At 42.0% G+C, this 19553-nt stretch overlaps 1 protein-coding gene across 2 annotated transcripts in view; it reads right to left on the reverse strand.

Annotated features, from left to right (window-relative positions):
- Positions 1-19553, reverse strand: part of LOC143736135 (zinc finger protein GLIS2-like) — a 28705-nt gene that overhangs the window by 8540 nt on the left and 612 nt on the right. Inside the window, exons 1-4 of one of the 2 annotated variants that reach the window (XM_077226753.1) lie at positions 17939-18419; positions 12421-12566; positions 7172-7311; positions 349-519 (exon numbers count right to left, since the gene is read on the reverse strand). In XM_077226753.1, coding sequence (XP_077082868.1) covers positions 349-519; positions 7172-7311; positions 12421-12556 — 447 coding nt within the window. In that variant the 5' untranslated portion in view covers positions 12557-12566; positions 17939-18419. Of the gene's footprint in view, positions 1-348; positions 520-7171; positions 7312-12420; positions 12567-17938; positions 18420-19553 lie in introns of those variants that run through there. The other variant, XM_077226752.1, reaches the window with a different exon arrangement.

The following is a 19553-nucleotide window of genomic DNA, read 5'->3' on the forward strand; positions in this document are numbered from 1 at the left end:
GGTTGACAAAATCCCTTTAAGACAAGTCATTTCACTTGGCGGCCATCTTTGAAACACCCCACTTGAAACTATTTCAGTCATGCAAGTACAGCTTAAAACTTTATAGTTATTATAGTTATTGTTCTTGATGTGAATGGCCCTTAAGTCTATTGGATTTTTTTGTATTGTATCACCCATGTCCATTCACTCACGTCACTCATGTCCATTATTTCCTGTTTTATAATACGTTTGTACTCTCCTTGTTAATGTGTTTCAATTGCAAAACGATTATAGCATGTATGACATTCATTTAGTCATGAATCTCATCATCATGGATCAAAACAGTAAAACATGCTCTCTGTCACTCACCTTCAGCCAGCGGCAGGCCAGCTGCTCGTCACTAGAGGGTTCAGGGGAGTGCTGACCAATCAGCATCGAGGAGGGCAGGCGCAGGGCACCCTCTGCACCAATGGGCAGAAAGAACTGGAAACCTGGAGGAGGAGAGGCGCTGTCCTCGTGATACGTGGTACTTTCGGATTCCTGTGAGTAGAAGAGCGTATGTGTCAGTTATTCATTTCTGAATCATGCCCGACTCATCATGGTTCAGGAGTAGGAGACCACCTCCTGCTCGAACAAGTCCGAACATGTTCCGATCAGGGGTTCAGATCAGGACACTGTGTGAGACTGGACTGAAATGAATTACGAGAGTGTGCATAAGGCAATCATTCTTCCAGCAGAATGCAGAAGAAACGTTGCCTACACCAGAGACTTTGATTCATCCCAGTGATTTTAATCATTAGAATTATGGAAGATTGTTTCCGCCACAGAATAAAACATTTTAAAAGATATTTGCAACTTTTTAACTCACATTTGCGAGTTCTCCCAATCTCCCAATTTTGACTTTATTTCTCAGAACTGCGAGATAAAGTCAGAATTGAGTGCTATAAAGTCGCTATTGCGATTGTGTGTTATAAAGTCAGAACTGCAAGATATAAACTCGTAAATGTCACGGTATACAAATTCATTGTTTCCTTCTCGTCGCGTGTTTTTGTTGTTGTATGCATGCACGTGCGCTGTGGGTGTGATTGTGTGTCATTGCCTAATCCACTCCAGCTGATCATCTTCTCATTCACCAGCTGCAGCCCATCACACCACTCTATATATACTTACCGTTGTCTCATCCCTTTTGTCAGATCATTGTTTGATGTCTTCCCTGTCGGTGTTACGTTCCTGTCTGCCCTCATGTTCGTGTCCTGTGATCATCATTGCCGTGTTTGGAGTTTCGTCTTTCACCGTATTCACGTTGGACCGAGCGGTCGCGGGAAGAGAGGCGGCTAGAGTACTGGCCGACCTGCGGCAGGGGGACAGGTCGGTCTCAGATTTCTCAATCGAATTTCGGACCCTGGCGGCAGAGTGTCAATGGAACGAGGAGGCGCAGTGGGACATGTTCCTGCATGGGTTGGCTGACCGCGTCCAGAAGGAGATCTACGCCCTGGACCTCCCCACTTCTTTAAATGGACTCATTGCGTTAGCGTTGCGTGCGGGTGGACAATGCTCGTCGTTCGACTCTGGATAGTCGAGCGTCCACCCGCACGTCTGGCGGAGCCGAGGGTCCACGGTTCAGCGGCGGGGACGCGGTCAGCCCCGTCTACGATCACAAACCCATGCAGGTAGGGCGAGCTCGGCTTTCCCGGGAGGAGAAGGAGAGGCGGAGGTCCCAGGGCCTCTGTCTTTACTGCGGAGGTACGGGACATTTTGCCTACAACTGCCCGTTAAAAGGCCAAGCCCGATAGTAAGCATGAGGCTACTATCGGGTGGGATCTCCGCCGAAAAGACCTCATCAACATCCACGCTCCTCCCGGTTAGACTAAGATGGTCAGTGCACCAGAACAACTGCAAGGCACTTCTGGACTCCAGGGCTGAGGGTAATTTCATGGACTATACATTCGCACACAAGCTTCAGATCCCCTTCAAGCCCCTCACTCACAAAATCGCTGTACATGCACTGAACGGTCAGAATCTCCCCACCATTTCATTCATCACTGAGGACATCACACTCATCACTTCTGGCAACCACTCCGAGACTATCTCTTTTTTTTTACTGAATTGGCCCCTGACACCCATCGTCCTTGGTCACCCCTGGCTCCTCCGTCACAACCCTCGCATAGACTGGCATCATAACGTCGTGCTGGAGTGGAGCAAGGAATGTCATAAGTCTTGTCTTGTGTCTGCCTGTCCGTCTGTCTCTGTTTCTATGTTTCAGGAGGAAGCAGGGGATTTGTCTAACGTGCCCACGGAGTACCATGACCTGAAGGTGTTCAGTAAGTCTCGTGCTGCTTCTCTTCCTCCGCACCGTCCCTATGACTGTGCTATAGATTTAGTACCAGGTAAGTCTCCGCCCAAAGGCAAGTTATATTCGCTCTCTGTCCCAGAGAGGGAGGCTATGGAGAAATATATTTCTGATTCTCTAGCAACCAAGTTCATCCGACCTTCCTCTTCTCCAGCGGGGGCGGGGTTCTTTTTTGTGGGGAAGAAGGACGGGTCTCTGCGACCTTGGATTGATTACCGGGGGTTGAACAACATCACGGTAAAGAATACTTATCCTTTGCCGTTGATGTCTTCTGCCTTCGAGAGGTTGCAGGGAGCGTCCATCTTCACAAAACTGGATTTCCGTAACGCTTATCATTTGGTCCGCATTAGGGAGGGGGATGAGTGGAAGACTGCTTTTAACACCCCCAGGGGGCACTTTGAATATTTGGTCATGCCGTTCGGGCTGTCCAACTCCCCAGCAGTCTTCCAGGCATTGGTCAATGACGTGTTGCGAGACATGATAGATCAGTTCATATATGTCTACCTGGGTGACATATTGATTTTTTCTGCTTCTCTCCAGGAACATGTGCAACACGTCCGACGAGTGCTTCAGAGGTTGCTAGAGAATGGGCTTTTTGTCAAGGCGGAGAAATGCGATTTTCATGCACAGTCTGTTCCTTTCCTAGGGTACATCATTTCGTCTGAGGGAGTGCGTATGGACCCTGAGAAGGTTAAGGCTGTGGTAGAGTGGCCAAGTCCAGATTCCCGTAAGGCCCTACAGAGGTTTCTGGGGTTCGCCAATTTCTACCGGCGTTTCATTCGCAACTTCAGCCAACTAGCAGCACCTCTGACCGCCTTGACCTCCCCCAGAACGACGTTCAGGTGGTCAGACACAGCTGAAGCTGTGTTTGCCAAACTGAAAGGCCGCTTTGTTTCAGCTCCCATCCTTATTGCCCCTGATTCTTCACGTCAGTTCGTGGTGGAGGTCGATGCGTCAGAGGTGGGGGTAGGTGCAGTGCTGTCCCAACGCTCTCCTGCAGATGATAAGATGCATCCCTGCGCGTTTTTGTCTCATCGCTTATCCCCAGCCGAACGTAATTACGACATTGGTAACAGGGAGTTGTTGGCAGTCAAGTTAGCATTGGAGGAATGGCGCCACTGGTTAGAAGGGTCGGGGGTACCTTTTATCGTCTGGACTGACCACAAAAACCTAGAGTATATCAGAACTGCTAAAAGATTGAACTCCAGGCAGGCTCGGTGGGCACTTTTTTTCGGTCGTTTTGATTTTTCTCTCTCGTACCGCCCGGGTTCTAAGAACATCAAACCCGACTCTTTATCTCGCATTTTTGATCGCTCCGAACACCCGGTTACTCCCGAGTGCATTTTACCCGAAACCCTATTTGTTTCCACACTCACATGGGAGGTCGAATCGAAGGTCAAGACGGCCTTAGAAGTGGTAACGCCTCCGCCCGGTTGCCCACCTAATCGTTTATTTGTGCCGGAGGGATTACGGTCTGACGTCATTCAGTGGGGTCATTGTTCCAACGTGGCTTGCCATCCAGGAGTTAATCGCACTAGTTTTTTAGTCAAGCAACGATTCTGGTGGCCACTTATGGCTCGTGACATTCACAGTTTTCTTTTGGCTTGCTCGGTTTGTGCCACTGGTAAGACTTCCAATCGACCCCCCGATGGGTTACTTCAACCGCTGCCAGTCCCTTCAAGACCCTGGTCCCATATCGCTCTAGATTTTATTACCGCCCTCCCGCCCTCCCAGGGTAACACAGTCGTTTTGACCGTGGTGGACCGGTTCTCGAAGGCGGCTCATTTTATTCCCTTACCCAAATTACCCTCAGCTAAGGAGACAGCGTTGACAGTCGTGGACCACGTCTTTCGCCTTCATGGCCTCCCGATGGACGTGGTCTCCGACAGGGGACCCCAGTTTGTGTCCAGATTTTGGCGAGAGTTTTGTAGATTACTGGGAGCGACGGTTAGTCTGTCCTCAGGGTTTCATCCCCAGAGCAATGGCCAAACCGAGAGAGCCAACCAGGATCTGGAGAGGGTGTTACGATGTCTGGTTTCCAAGAATCCTTCCTCATGGAGCCAACAACTCTCCATGGTGGAGTACGCCCACAACACATTACCAGTGTCGGCCACGGGCCAATCTCCGTTTGAGTGTAGTTTAGGTTACCAGCCACCAATTTTTCCCAGTCTGGAATACGAGGTCGCGGTCCCCTCCGCTCACGCCTTCGTCCAGAGGTGTCACCGCACCTGGACTAGGGCCCGTGAGACTCTACTCCAGGTGGGGGCGCGCACCAAGGCCAAGGCTGATCGCCACCGGTCGAAGCCTCCCGTATACGTCGTTGGTCAAAGGGTGTGGCTTTCAACAAGAAACATTCCGCTCCGCTCCGTTTCTAATAAACTGGCTCCCAAATTCATTGGCCCGTTCACTGTCGCCAAGATCATTAGTCCGGTGGCAGTCCGCCTCAATTTACCTCCAGCGTACAGGAGGGTTCATCCCGTTTTTCATGTCTCCAAAATTAAGCCTGTGTTTCATTCTCGTATTAACCCGCCAGTCCCGGTTCCTCCCCCACCGCGACTCGTAGATGAGGAGACCACATATTCGGTCAATCGCATTCTGGACTCTAGGCGGAGGGGACGCGGGTTTCAGTACTTGGTGGACTGGGAAGGTTATGGTCCGGAGGAGAGCAGTTGGGTACCTGCTAGAGACATTCTGGATCACTCCCTCATCGATGATTACAATCGACAGGTAAGGGAGTCTGAGAGCGCCAGGAGGCGTTCTTAGGAGGAGGGGTACTGTCACGGTATACAAATTCATTGTTTCCTTCTCGTCGCGTGTTTTTGTTGTTGTATGCATGCACGTGCGCTGTGGGTGTGATTGTGTGTCATTGCCTAATCCACTCCAGCTGATCATCTTCTCATTCACCAGCTGCAGCCCATCACACCACTCTATATATACTTACCGTTGTCTCATCCCTTTTGTCAGATCGTTGTTTGATGTCTTCCCTGTCGGTGTTACGTTCCTGTCTGCCCTCCTGTTCGTGTCCTGTGATCATCATTGCCGTGTTTGGAGTTTCGTCTTTCACCGTCTTCACGTTGGACTATTTCACCTTCATTCACCGCACCATCTCATCCGGTTCTGGTCCTGGCCATTGAAGTCCCTGCGCCATCATTCCACGCCCGTTGTCTTATGACTTTGTGTTTCCCGGATTCCAATAAATTGTCGACTTGCATTTGCTTCCTGTCTTCCATCCTGATAGCATGACAGTAAATGCGATTGCGTGTTTTAAAGTCAGAATTGCGAGAAATAAACTCACAATTCGGCCTTTTTTTCTAGCAATTGCGAGTTTATATCTTGCAATTCTGACTTTTTTTTCTCTCGCAATTGCGAGTTTATATCTTGCATCTCTTTATAGTTATATAAAGAGTTATAAAGTCCAATTCTAAGGAAAAAATACTTACTTTTTTCCTCAGAATTGCGAGTTTATGTCTCACAAATCTGACTTTATATCACGCAATTGCGACTTTATATCATGGAATTTTGAATTTATAGCTCCCAATTGTGTGTTATAAAGTCAGAATTGACCGTTCGCAAAGACCCGCCCCCTTTAGTTACTGTTGCCATATCCGACAAGCCACGCCGCTCACAATTCCATAAAAATTATGAACAGAACTGGTGACAAAGGGCAGTCCAAAATGCACCAGGAACAAGTCTGACTTACTGCCGGCAATGCGAACCAAGCTCCTGCTCCGGTCGTACAGGGACCAGACAGCCCTTAGCAAAGGGCCCCGGACCCCATACTGCCAGAGCACCCTCCGCAGGACACCACGAGGGACACAGTCGAATGCCTTCTCCAAATACACAAAGCACATGGATTGGTTGGGCAAACTCCCATGAACCCTCCAGCACCTGGAGAGGGTATAGAGCTGGTCCAGTGTTCCACGACCGGGACGAAAACTGCACTGTTCCTCCTGAATCCAAGGTTCTACTATCGGCCGAATTCTCCTCTCCAGTACCCTGGCATAGACTTTCCCGGGGAGGCTGAGAAGTGTGATCCCTGTAGTTGGAACATACTCTCCGGTCCCCCTTCTTTAAAAGAGGGACCACCACCCCGGTCTGCCAGCCCAAACGTACTGTCCCCGACCGTCACACGATGTTGCAGAGGCGTGTCAGCCAAGACAGCCCCACAACATCCAGAGACTTGAGGTACTCAGGGCGGATCTCCTCCACCCCCAGTGCCTTACCACCGAGGAGCTTCTTGACTTCCTCTGTGACTTCAGCTTGGGTAATTTGTAAACAGTGTTGGTAGGGCACTGCTTCCCTCTGGGAAGAGGATTAGGGTTAGGGCTAGTTCAAATCCTCCAACATTAATCTACTAATTCTCCTCAGAAGGTAGCATCTTGTTACCGAAGCACATTCCTTGTGTGTGAAAGCACTACTTGGCAATAAAGTGATTCTGATTCTTCTGATTCTTCTTCTTCTGATTCTTCTAATTCTCCTGACTGCTTTGTTGGACAAAAATGGCGGATTCGGCAGATGGCGGATTATGATTGGTCAGATCGCCTGTCAATCAAACTCCCTGCAAAGGGTCAATTGCGAGTTATAAACATACAATTCTGAGAAAAAAAAGTCAGAGTTTATTTCTCGCAATTGTGAGTTTATATCTGGCGGAAACAAGCTTCCATAGTTTACCACAAAAACTCAAGACAAATTTGTTTAATTCATTTACTGATTTGAGACAAAAAAATAGTTCATTTTGGACCCTGGTAACACCAGTAACATGCACATAGGCTTTAGAGTCATGTATTGTTCACCTAGCAATTTTGCTCCAAAACAAAAAAAGGCTGTGGGAGAGTTACTCACTGAGGCCAGCAGAGGCGCTGAGGGGCTCCAGCTGGCGCCGCTGTCTATGGGAGAGGGTGGTGAGGGAGAGGAGGATGGAGACAGACTCAGATCCACAGCTGTGCATGGTGAAGAGTCTGACATGTCTTTATCAGCTGCATCTGGAAAGAAGAAGAAAGCAGGTTAGTTTGTTACAGGCTATTTCTGCAGTTACATTGTAGCGTCTGGACCAATCACACACAAATTATTCATTATATTTAATGTATAGTCCGGCAAACTCACTCTCCCAACTAAGATATGTGGCCAACTGCCCCTGAAACTAACACCACTGGCAGAACTCAGCGTCCGGTTACATTGATAAGAATTTTACGACCCCGGAAATCCTGGATTTAAGCCCTGTTAATCCTATATATTCTATATATATATATATATATATATATATATATATATATATATCCACTTGATAAATGTATAAACATGTATCTTATTTTCACATCTCATGATTTTCCTTCTGATGTTGTTTTGGTCTATGTTTTCTTGTAAACTCTAATGGGTTAATGTTTCAGACTTTGCATAATATGGTTAACCAGAATCATATGTGTGGCATGTTTGGTTTCTATAAACTCCAATCTTCGTTCCCCATTTGTTAATTTACATTGCATTTTGCTAACTTTGTGACACATGGGTATTATAAGAATCTTGAAAATTCTTTTTCTTAAACACCCAATGAAATTACAGATTCAAATGTCCTGCTCTAACACAAAGGGTCGTAAAATTTTCCCTCCAAAGGAAACACTTCTTATTAGCTCACGGACCCCCAAAGGGTGTGACATCTTCATATTAAAAATCACTGATCAAAAGATCAGTTCTCTCTTGCTCCTGCTTCTCGACTGTTGGTTGATGTCTGGGGGGACCCCCGCCGGGTCCCATGTGACCACAGCCTGCTATGCCTTCACTCTCCTTACAGAGTCAGACTGTATTTTCTTCATTTCAACTCAGAAGAAAACTACCACTTTACCATCACTGAATGGGCAACCAACTACGCCAACTTCCTCACTCCTTGGTTGCCTGCATGGCCTCTCTGGCCCAAAGCCGGCAGGTTACACAATCTGCATGTGCTAACCCATGTGCTCATGGAGAGAGAGAAAACCTCCAACCCAGAACAGAGACGAACAACCCATGCAAGTTCATCATCTTCTTCATCCAACGGAGAAGAAAACGATTGCAACTTCAACATTTGACACTCACGGAACCGTCAACGACTTCAATTTCCAACAACTTCAAGAATTGTGTCCACTGCAAAGCCATGCAAGTATCAATTTAATAAGTTGCTTTGAAAATGATAATATTGATGGTGCTTTTCATAGTTAAATGGATCTTTCCCATAGTTCCATTTCCTACCTCCGGTTTCATTCTCTCACTTTAACCATCTCCCTTTGAATGCATGAATGAATGTGTAATTGTTTGTATGTTATTTATGTTTTTGTTAATAAAACTTGTGCACAATATGTATTTGGTTATGATTCTCTGCTTGCATACGAAGTTTACCTTACGATCTAGATTGTGACTACATGTTCTTAATAGAACTGTACAGTAAGAAAGACATTTCCCTTCCCCGGAAATGAATATCTCTCAGAATTAATCAACAATTAACGCTGAGTGTCCACGGGACAAACAGGTGGGTTGAAGTAAAAATTAATTTTACTACATTAAGATAATTATATTAACTGATCCAAATATTCATAATCAATTATAACCAGTTATTATTGATTATTAATATTTCATAGAGCTGATTTGCTACAACATTTTTAAACCAGTTGGTGGTCAAGAGACTATCTAATCGTCTGCGTCCGAAAACGTAGGCATGTGACTTGTTGCCTCGCTGGCCTATCAGGTAATGACTTTGCTGGCAGCATTTGTGAACGAAGGTTCCTTACGAAACTGACTTCTGAGGCAGCATAGCAGTTTAATGATCTACAGAAAAATAGAGCGAGGTGGAGAAACGAAGCAAATATTTAAAAACTACAATAGTAATTTCTAGCCAGAAATGACATCAAAAGTGGAAAACATTGGTCAAAAACTTACATTTACACACAAACTGACTACCAACCGCAACTTTCAGGCGCAATCTTTATTTTCTAATTCAACTGTCACGGAATGGAAAACACAGGTTTGTGGGAAATCAAAGACAGCGAAGGATACATCTACTGTATGCTGCCTTCAAAAATCGATCAGATGAAGGGATCTCAGGAGACAGGAAGTGACGTTAACTTTGGATTCAGACATGCCTTGACCAATCCATTCCTACCTTGCAATGCGTCCTCCGAAGGCAGCATTTATCAGTTTTCGGATGCAGCCATTGAGTCACTGAATCATTCATCACTGACGCAATTAGTTCAAATCCACTGATTTTTTCAGGAGCTAAACAAGGTACTGACTACTGGGTGTAACAATTAACAAATTTTCTCAATGGATTATTACAAATCCTGACGATGCATGCACATCGATATTGAAACATAGATTCTTGATGGATGCGCATTCTGGCTTACTCTAAACTTTGTTCAATGGGAGTGCCGTTTGCTCGATATGACCAGAAATTTACGCTGTCATCACTCGGGTGTTGATAGTGCACGAGCGCAGACCTAAACATCACATGTTGCTATCTGTGTTTATACAAACTCATTTAAGCCTTGCCAATTTAAAAATTCACCGCAAGAAGTAAAAAAGAACTTGAGCGCAGTGAGAAGATTTGTGTTTGCGATCATCCAAAGCGCGATCACAGAAAGACATTGCACAAATATTGAGTTCTTTCAAGTCTTGCGCTTGAACGGACAAATTCACACAAAAATTATGTCAACATGCCCAGTCTTGGCGAGTATCCTAGCAGACATAGTAGGTTATGTCTTAAGGCGTGACACTACAGGTGAATAGGGTAATTTTTTTAACTAGCAGATATCACCATTAAACTTTGCCAGTTGATTACCTACATTAAGATGAGAAAAAAATGTATTACAAGTTTTCTGTAATTTAATGTTTAAATATGCAAATGATGCATTATCTAATTAAATATGCGCTAATTTGAATATATTTTTAAAAACGAAATCTGAGTATTGGATAAAGCCAGGTTCAAAATTATTTTTTCATTGTGTTCACATATTAGATGGGGAAAAATTATAGAGGGATTTATGGATATCTACTTTTGTTATCCTGTAAATCAGAATATACTGCCAATAGCCTTAAAAAAAGGATTTTCGCCATGTTTTTGGGAATAAAATGTTATATAAATCAGGCTAGGAATAATATATTTACAAATCCCTCTGTAAATGTCTTCATAAAATAACTAGGTACAAGACTGGGAAGTTTTGTGTATAAAGGTGCTACTGAACTGGAGATTTCGGACTTTGAGGACGATAGAAAAGTCATTTTGAGAAAACGGGCTTTAAAGATTTAGCATCAGCCAATAAGATTGCGCATTTAGAGTTAAATCCCCCCTTTTAGTTTCACAATTGGTTGCTGATAAAAAGGAAATGACCATATTTGGATCCGGCAGTTTTGTTCAGGAGAGAGAGAGAGCTTTCTAACGGGGTGTGTGATGACCGGGTGCAGACAGCGATCGCGGAGCATGATTTATATCGACAACTTTTGATGAATTTATGAGAAATCTAAAGACGCAAACAGGCAAAGTGTAGTAAAATAAAGAGCAAATGTCTATTTCTGACTTTTTTCACCACAAGTCTGAAAGACGACATGTTATTGAAGACAAATGTCCTAAAATCTCAAAATTGACCAGTGAAAAAAAAAACGATGTTTTTGCCTCCCGTGTCTCGCCTTAAGTGAAAGTAAACATTCGAGCAAGTCAACACATGTGCATCAGTATCAGTGTGCTGCATCCGTGCATTGTGTTTTAAAGTGACAGCAGCCTAATATTCCAACTGTATGTGTTTTTAATGTTAACCAAACAACAAAAGACAAGAAAATCATTCACTGCTCTTGACTGAATAACTTTTGTAACTTTGATAATCGTTCATCTTTCTTTAAATGATACAATGACGATTATATGCAATCATGTTGTTTTACATTTGATTACTTTTTAATATTCAATTTCTGTATTGAAAACTACTATTAGATTCCTAAATAACCTGAAAACCACCGTTTAATTTATTTGTATCTTTGCTCTATTGTATTTATTTGTGCTGTCTATTGTAGTTAGATTATTTGTTCTTATTGTCTTTATTTATATTTGACAGTAGTCCTTTTTACCCCTGAACATAGCACATACCGAACCGTACCGAAACCGTGACCCTAAAACAGTGATAAAAGCCGAACCGTGAGTAATTAAAACCATTACACCCCAAGTAAACTCCCATGATTTTAGACCTGTAAGGTTCTGCAACAGAGGACCTAGAAGCAAAATTCAAATCAACAATGCTTTATTAATCAGCTCAAACAGTTGGGCTGCCGAGTCTCGAGCCAGATCCACCAACAGGGCTTTTTTGTGGATAAAAGTCTAAATTCAATCCCTTCATCATATAAAGCAATCAAGTCTCTTGAGTTGATAGTTTTAAAATCTCTTTCACTTTATCTTTTCAAAATGGTAGTTGCATGGACTGTCAATGGAGGGACAGAAATCTCTCAAATTTCATTAAAATATCGTGTTTTGAAGATGAATGAAAGTCTTACGGGTTAGGAACAACATGAGGGTGAGTGATTAATAACAGGATTTTCATTTTAGGGTGAACTATCGCTTTAACACGAACTAACAATACTTATAAAGCCTTTTTAAATCTTGGCTTATGTGAATTTCTACATACAGTATGCAAATGTTTAATAGGCTATTAAAATAAAGAGATGTAGCATCATTAAGAACTAACATGATCTAACAATGGACTGAAGTTTTTTTCTTTGTCCCCACTCTATGACCCCCTGAATCGACTAGAATCTAATAGTTTTGAATTAGCAAAAATATTCTTGAATGGAATTGAAAACCTGTGAATTGTGAATCAAATCGATACTCTACACCAGTGTTTCTCAACCCTGCTCCTGAAGGACCCCCGACACTGCACGTTTTCTTTGTCTCCCAAATCACATGTGATAATGAGCTGATGAGTTGAATCAGGTGTGTTTGATTAGGGAGACAAAGAAAACGTGCAGTGTCGGGGGTCCTTCAGGAGCAGGGTTGAGAAACACTGCTCTAAACAAAGATTCACACCCCTAGCTTGAAGATTCATCTATATAGTCTTGTTATGTAGTGGTTTGTGTGGTTTACTAACCAGGGCTTGTGGACTTGTGCAGTGCCCGGGATATTCGGGCACGAGCAAAGTGCAGCGGGGCACAGATGGACGTTCTGAGCGTCCTGTCAGGCCCGGAGAGAATCTTCAAGTCCAGGGGCTCGTCCAGCGACAGCATGGCTTCGATCCTGAGAAAATCAAACCATATTATTATAATGTTACCGACTTCACGGTGGCACCAACACTGTAAGACAGCAGGGATTTTGCAGTTTGTTTTTTAGAAGGAAATACCCTCTCTCTCACACACATGCAGACACACTCCCACACACGTGCAGCTTTACTTAAACAACTGTAAGTCATTTACATTTCTTTCTGCCAGACTGGTCTTACACACACACACACACACAGATGCAGTTCATCACACACACAGCCACACTGCAGTCAAAACATGTAGAACGCATTACAGAGATATATAGATCTGAGTTATTTGCTTTCCTTCATTCTTTTCCCTCGTCTCAGTTTCTTTCTGTGATGCAGAGGAAAAGTTGATGAAGAGTGGGCCTCTAGCTCCACATCCATGGATTATGTGTTTGTTTGTACAAGGGGGTCCAAAAGTCGAAGACCACTAGTTAAAAAATAAAATTAAATAAATCTTAAATCAATAGTCTTAGAGAAGTAGTTAAATTAGGAATGTGCCGATATTAAAATGCTGGCTGATATTTATTTGAATGTAATGGTCGATAATCAAATTCTGTATTATTTTGTGTAAATAAAATAAATACAATTTAAATCAATCATAGACCACTTGTTAAAATTAGGAATGTGCCGATATTAAAATTGTGGTCGATAATTATTTTCAAAAATATATAATACTGGCCAATACGAATAAAAAAAAATATATAAATATAAATTCATTGTGCATCTCTAGGTTTTTTTTTTAATTATAAAATATATTAACAATTTATGTGGTAAGTGAAGAGGGGACTTTCTATTGTTTGTTTCCATGTGTAATTAAAAGATCTCAAATTTTTGGACCCGCTGAATGACTTCTCTCCTGCCTTGATGTGCATTACATAAATATTCATCTAGCCATAAAATTACTTTCTTCACTTGCACAGGAATGAGGAAGTACAGCACCTTTAAAACACCCCCACATTCATCATTCCGCCAAATTTGCCTTTTTCTAGCAGAGAACATTGCCTTAACTGTTGAAATGTCTATCTTCCTGCAAAAACTTCTGGTTTCACGTACTTGCTTTCTTTTCCTCATTCCTCTGATTTGCTCTCTCTCTGTGATATTACACAGTATTGCAAAAGCTTTGAGTGCTGAACACTTCCCCTAGTCTCCTCCCTCGCTCGCTCGCTCTCAGTCGCTGGCATGGGGGTTTGTTTTCAACTTCTTCCCAGAGCTCCACCCTTACTTTCTGAGCTTCATATACACACTAACATTGAGACATACAGTACAAACACAAAACAAATACTGCACGCATTTCTGAATGTCGACCTGCTGGTAACATTCAACAGGTTTTAAAAATGGGAAGCTGGCTTGCAATAGCCCTGTTTCGATCCACCTATTTTTATGCACATTTTGGGATATCACATAAAAAACACTTGATGGAAACGCAAAGATGCGCATAAATTCTAAAGATTTATTTATATTATTATTTATTCTTTTAATTTTGGTGTGAAATACCACCCAGAAATGTATTTTAAAAATCTACGTTTATGAGTGTAATCTCCAGACAGACAAGCTCAAGGTCTCTCTTTCTTGTTCTCTGTTTCTCTTTCCTCCACATTTGCAAGTGTCTGTAATTCTGGCCCTTTCACTTCCTTGGATGACTTACACCGAAAAGCAGTGGGTGATCATTCCTTTCCTACTTCTCTTTTTCACTTCCTACTTCCAAATCTCAGTGATGCAATCCCATTATTTAGCTTGCAATCTCAGAGTCTGGCATGAGGAAAAGAGACAGAAAAAGAAAGAATGAGAATGGAGTGATAGTGCCCCAAATACGATGTATATATATATATTAGGGCTGGGTGGTATATTAAGTTTGTGCGATATATCAAAGTATTTTTTTTTAAACGACAAATAATGATGCGACAATACCGTTTATATCGATATACAGTAGCTTGATATTATGAGCGCATCTGAAAAATACACTGTAAAAAAAAGTTGCTGCCTTGAATTTTTACATTTTTGGAGGTTTAAGTCATTTCAACTTAAATTACATTGAACTGACTTTAAAAATGTGTTGAATCTTGTATAACTTATAAAAAAAAGTAGAAAATTGCTTAACTTATTTTAATGAGTTAAAGCAATGTAAAAACATATGTTGTCATAACTCATTGATCATATACTATTTTACAGTGTAGCGGAAGACACAGATTGAGCTGATTATGCTGAAGGCCCGTGATTAAAAAAACACTCTCTGCCATTCATCCATAACAGGATGAGGGTGGAGAGCAAAACACAGCTTAATAATGAATCACTGATGAGAAAGAAACAACAACATCCTACAGAAGGCCTCTCTCTCTTTTTCTTCATCACTCCTTCTTCACTCTCCACCCCCTGCGTCTGGCAACAGGACAAGGTCAACATAGCCTCCCCTCCTCTAAAATTCCCATTCCTACTTCTCTCATTCTCTCTCTCTCTCTCTCTCTCTCTCTCTCTCTCTCCGTATAGTCTGTCATCCAGACACACACAAACACACACATTCCTCTGGCCACAGCAGATTCACTCAATTTGTTTCCACTGCGCTTTTAAGTGTACATTAGAAATGCAAAAAGAGAGCCAAGCTCATAAACAATAACAAGAAGCAGCTGCGGACCGAGCGCGGCAATCGTGCGCAGTTTCTCCAGCGACACGGAGCAGAGAGGAAGTCTGGGAGAAGGACGCAGCAGAGAATCAGATGGACGGTGTGGATTAAGTGCAATTCGAAATTCTTCAGACATCATTTTCTCTCCTCTAGCGCTCTCATATTTCTCTCTTTCTCTTGCTCGCTCTGATTTTCCATGCCTTTCCTCCTCCCCTTGGATTGCTCATGATTCGTAAAGGCCTCCAGGAACTCTGTCCAACCTCAATCTCAAGCCAAGGGGGGAGAGAGATTGAGAAAATAGAATGAGACATAAGGGTTGATGAAGAGAAAAGGGTGGGAGGAAGCTCAGGAATGAATTCTCTGTGTTTCTTTTGGAAATGAACATATATTGCTCAATACCATGAGTGTACAAAGCGTTATTGAATAGGTAAAGTTTAGGTGTATAGGTATAGGTGAAGACAAAGAATTTCAGAAGTAGCCATTGGTGGTTGGCGTTTCACAAGACAAGAATGTGCGGTTTCGTCTCTCCTTTCTGCTTTGCTCACCCATTCTCTCCGCTGAACCCAACGAACCTCAATGAAAAAAACACATTATAAGTCAAAACAGAAGTATTATGAACACATTCCGCGAAAAATCTCAGTGAACAATGTCTCACGACCCACTGAAACATTCATGCACATACTCCCCAGCCACACACATTCAGCCACAATCTGTCTCTCATTCCATTCCTTAGACTCTCTGTTAATGTTGCAGTTTGTTGCATCAGGACTGGGCTTGGCGTTGCATCGAGAACCTCCCAAAGTACTGCCATAACCACCATAGACACTGAGCTGGACTCAGCAAACACCCACATATTCGGATTAGCAATCATCAATATGGGGTTTTCAATAACCGATTCCTTTGATGCACATTTGATAGCTTCCAATCTTGAATATTTCTGTACATCTGCAATATATGTAAAAGTTTATGGACCTTAGAAAGGGTAGACGCCATTTGCAAATTATGCGTATATATACAGTATAAAAACTGTAGTAAAAAACACAGCTTGCAAAAATTAGATAGGATATAGGACCTTCAAACAGTATGATCTTTTGAACGGAATGTACATCTATACCTCACATCCTCATTTTCATTTGAGAAAAATAAACCTGTTAAAGGTGTTGTATGTAATTATTTTGACTTTACTTAAGCACAAAAATACCATAATGTGTTTGCAGAAATTTAGGAAACATGCTTAGTTCACTTCTTTGTTTCTCTGAAAACCAATGCTACAGCCAGTACTTATGAAATGTTTGTTTTGTGTCAAAATGTCTGTATTTGTTTTGGACTTTGTGATCCTGCCCAATGCCAATTTACCCAAAAGTATTTAGACACCCCGGGTTGCCAGTTGGCGGAAAACAGCGTATTGTAGCCATGGAAGCCAGAAAACAAACTGGGTCAGAGATCGCAGATTCTACCCAACCTATAAAAAACAATGGCATCCATCTAAAAAGCTTTATGACCAGAGGCTTATTAAAATGCGGATAAATCAACTCATCAACTTACAGTGTAGCCCTCAAAATACTGTCACCCGTTTTTGAGCATTGACATAAAAATGTGCTTTAGCCTACTTAAATTGTTGTAGTTCATGAATGAAGTGTAAATATTTATAGAAGATCAAGTTTGCTGTAAAGCAAATTTACGTAACTAAACATCATATTTATTTTATAAAATATATTTTTTACTAAATAATTTGGATTCTAAAATGTATAGACGCTGAAAGCCATGTCTAACCAAGTTGTGTTCCAAATTTGAAGTTGATATCACAACAATTTAGCCCGCTAAAAGGTTTTAAATACCATTTCATGGAAATGCAACTTTCAATTTCAAAAAGGGTTTCACAGGATGAATTCTGTTTTATAATTTATGATGATTACTAATGTAAGTGGGAAAAGTGCAATATAAAAGCACGCCAAGTGTCCCGCTCACTGACAGGTAGGCCTAATATATGTATTTTTCGTAATCACAAAAATGTCTTTCAAATTAGTTAACAGCTTAGCCTACTAGTATAGCATAGCGTGTGTGGTTAAGAAAAGTTCTTCTGATTAGCCACGAGATATCACAATAAGGCAGGACAGGATATTTGTATACCCTAATATGAAAATAAAATAAACATCTGGACTGCAACAAAAAGTCTCTTGTATGATGTGTAGGGGGTTTATTTCACAATAATGTACTGCTGACTGTAAATTAGCCAACTTTTCACACACCTTCAGATAAAAACATGAACAAACATGAAATATTTTAACATGTGCAAGGAAAGAGACAGCGGAGTAAAACGGGAAATGTGAAACTAGCACAGCTAGAATATCTGGGGGGAAGGCATTAATACAAAAATATTTGACGTGGAATGTCATGACTGATCAATCATAATCATTCTAGAAAGCCGTAGCCTACAAAGTAACATAATATTACAGCATCTGGAAAACAAATAGACACCCATTAGCTCAAGTATCCTCCATTTACACCTGTAGCGCCCTGACATGATCATTGTCATAAATTATATAACACAGTCTCTGTTTATGACGGAGTCTGTTTATCAATCCAATTTGGGCTTCAATATCTATTAAGAAATTGGGTCAGACTGTCTGGATAAAACTTGAGCAAAATAACACACACACACACAATCCTAATGTTTTTCTAGAGGCGTGCGCCGAATCTGCCGATACATTTTGTGAATGTCCGCGACATGCCCGGCGGTTTTACCTCAATAATGACGTTCCGTCGGATTCCGAAATACGTGACGCGCTGAGACGACTTGAAGAGCTCGCGCGGTCCGTTTAACGCTTAGATTAAAACGCCAGATGTCTTCATCAAAAACACTCCTGGATCCAGTTGACCATTTCTAACTAACACAATGCGAAATTGTTTAGGCTAAAAACGTAAACTGTTCGTTCAAGGTAAGAGCATAGCCTATAGCCTACAATTGTCGGGAAATATTATGTCAAGTTACGATACATCGTTCCTAAATAAATACATTTCAAAGGAGCATCGCTTGCTTACGACGCCTGTCTACTGTCTCCCGGCTTCTTCCTCAATCTGAAACAGAGACGGAGGGAGAGGGAGGAGAATAAGACAGAGGGTGGAGGACATGAAATGATGATTCTTTATTTTTTCCTCCAGATGTGCTCTCTCTCTCTCTCTCTCTCTCTCTCTCTCTCTCTCTCTCTCTCTCTCTCTCTCTCTCTCTCTCATAGATTACTGTAGGCTATTATTCTCCCTCCATCCCGCCCTGCTGTGTGACCCCCCCGGAGACGTAGCGTGAAGACGTCTGTCTCGCGTCGTGAAAACTCTCGACTTCGGTCGAAGTGTCTTATCATATCAGCCTTATCCTCAACTCTCATTTTGCTTGTGTAAAAAATAATAATAATAATAAAAATGTTTTCCAGGTTGCTTACTTTAAAGCCATTAATTTTTGCAACATGTCTAGTTGGATTTCTGCTTTAGTCCGACATTTGTTAAGCTGTTTCTGTGAAAAAAATTATCGTAACAGAAAGTATTTTACTACATTCATACCATATTTATATGAATGCTATAAAGTAGGCTAGCCTACAAGAATACCGAGCGCTTTGGAGCACCATGTTGTAGATATGCATTATGGTAATACTGGCACTTTTAGCACTTTTTGTGTAAGCTTCCAGTCAAGTCGCTAAAAGTGCCAGTATTACCACAATGCACTACAACATGGTATTCTTGTAGCCTACTTTATACTATTCATATACATTATATGGTATATGAATGTAGTGAAATACTTTTTGTGTCTATGCAATCTCTGTCTTGAAGGGCCACTGTCCTGTTAGCTCCCTGTTTTAGCCTGAACTAGTAATCCTGAAGACATTGATTACGTGTTTTTCAACCCTGCTCCTGAAGGACCCCCAACACTGCACGTTTTCTTTGTCTCCCTAATCAAACACAATTCAACTCATCAGCTCATTATCACATGGGGATATATGTGATAATGAGTTGAATCAGGTGTGTTTGATTAGGGAGACAAAGAAAACGTGGAGTGTTGGGGGTCCTTCAGGAGCAGGGTTGAAAAACACTAGCTGGTTCAGGTGTGTTTGATTAGGGTTGGTGCTAAACTCTGCAGGACAGTGGCCCTCCAGGACCCAAGTCAATAGAAGCGCCATCTGGTGGTCACTTGAGATACAGTCTAGAATTAAAGTCCCCATGAAGTCAAATGGACAATTCGGGTTTATTTTTTTATTTATTTTTGGTGGAATACTGGAGTATTTACTATAAATGAACAATCTGTACACATTATTTATTTTGAATTCATGTGCCCTTATGAACTTCATGTGAACTTATGCAGCGACTTCTC

This window comes from Siphateles boraxobius, unplaced genomic scaffold (genome assembly GCF_051911475.1).
Source record: "Siphateles boraxobius isolate OS27281-9 unplaced genomic scaffold, OSU_SipBor_1 13, whole genome shotgun sequence".
Taxonomy (NCBI): domain Eukaryota; kingdom Metazoa; phylum Chordata; class Actinopteri; order Cypriniformes; family Leuciscidae; genus Siphateles; species Siphateles boraxobius.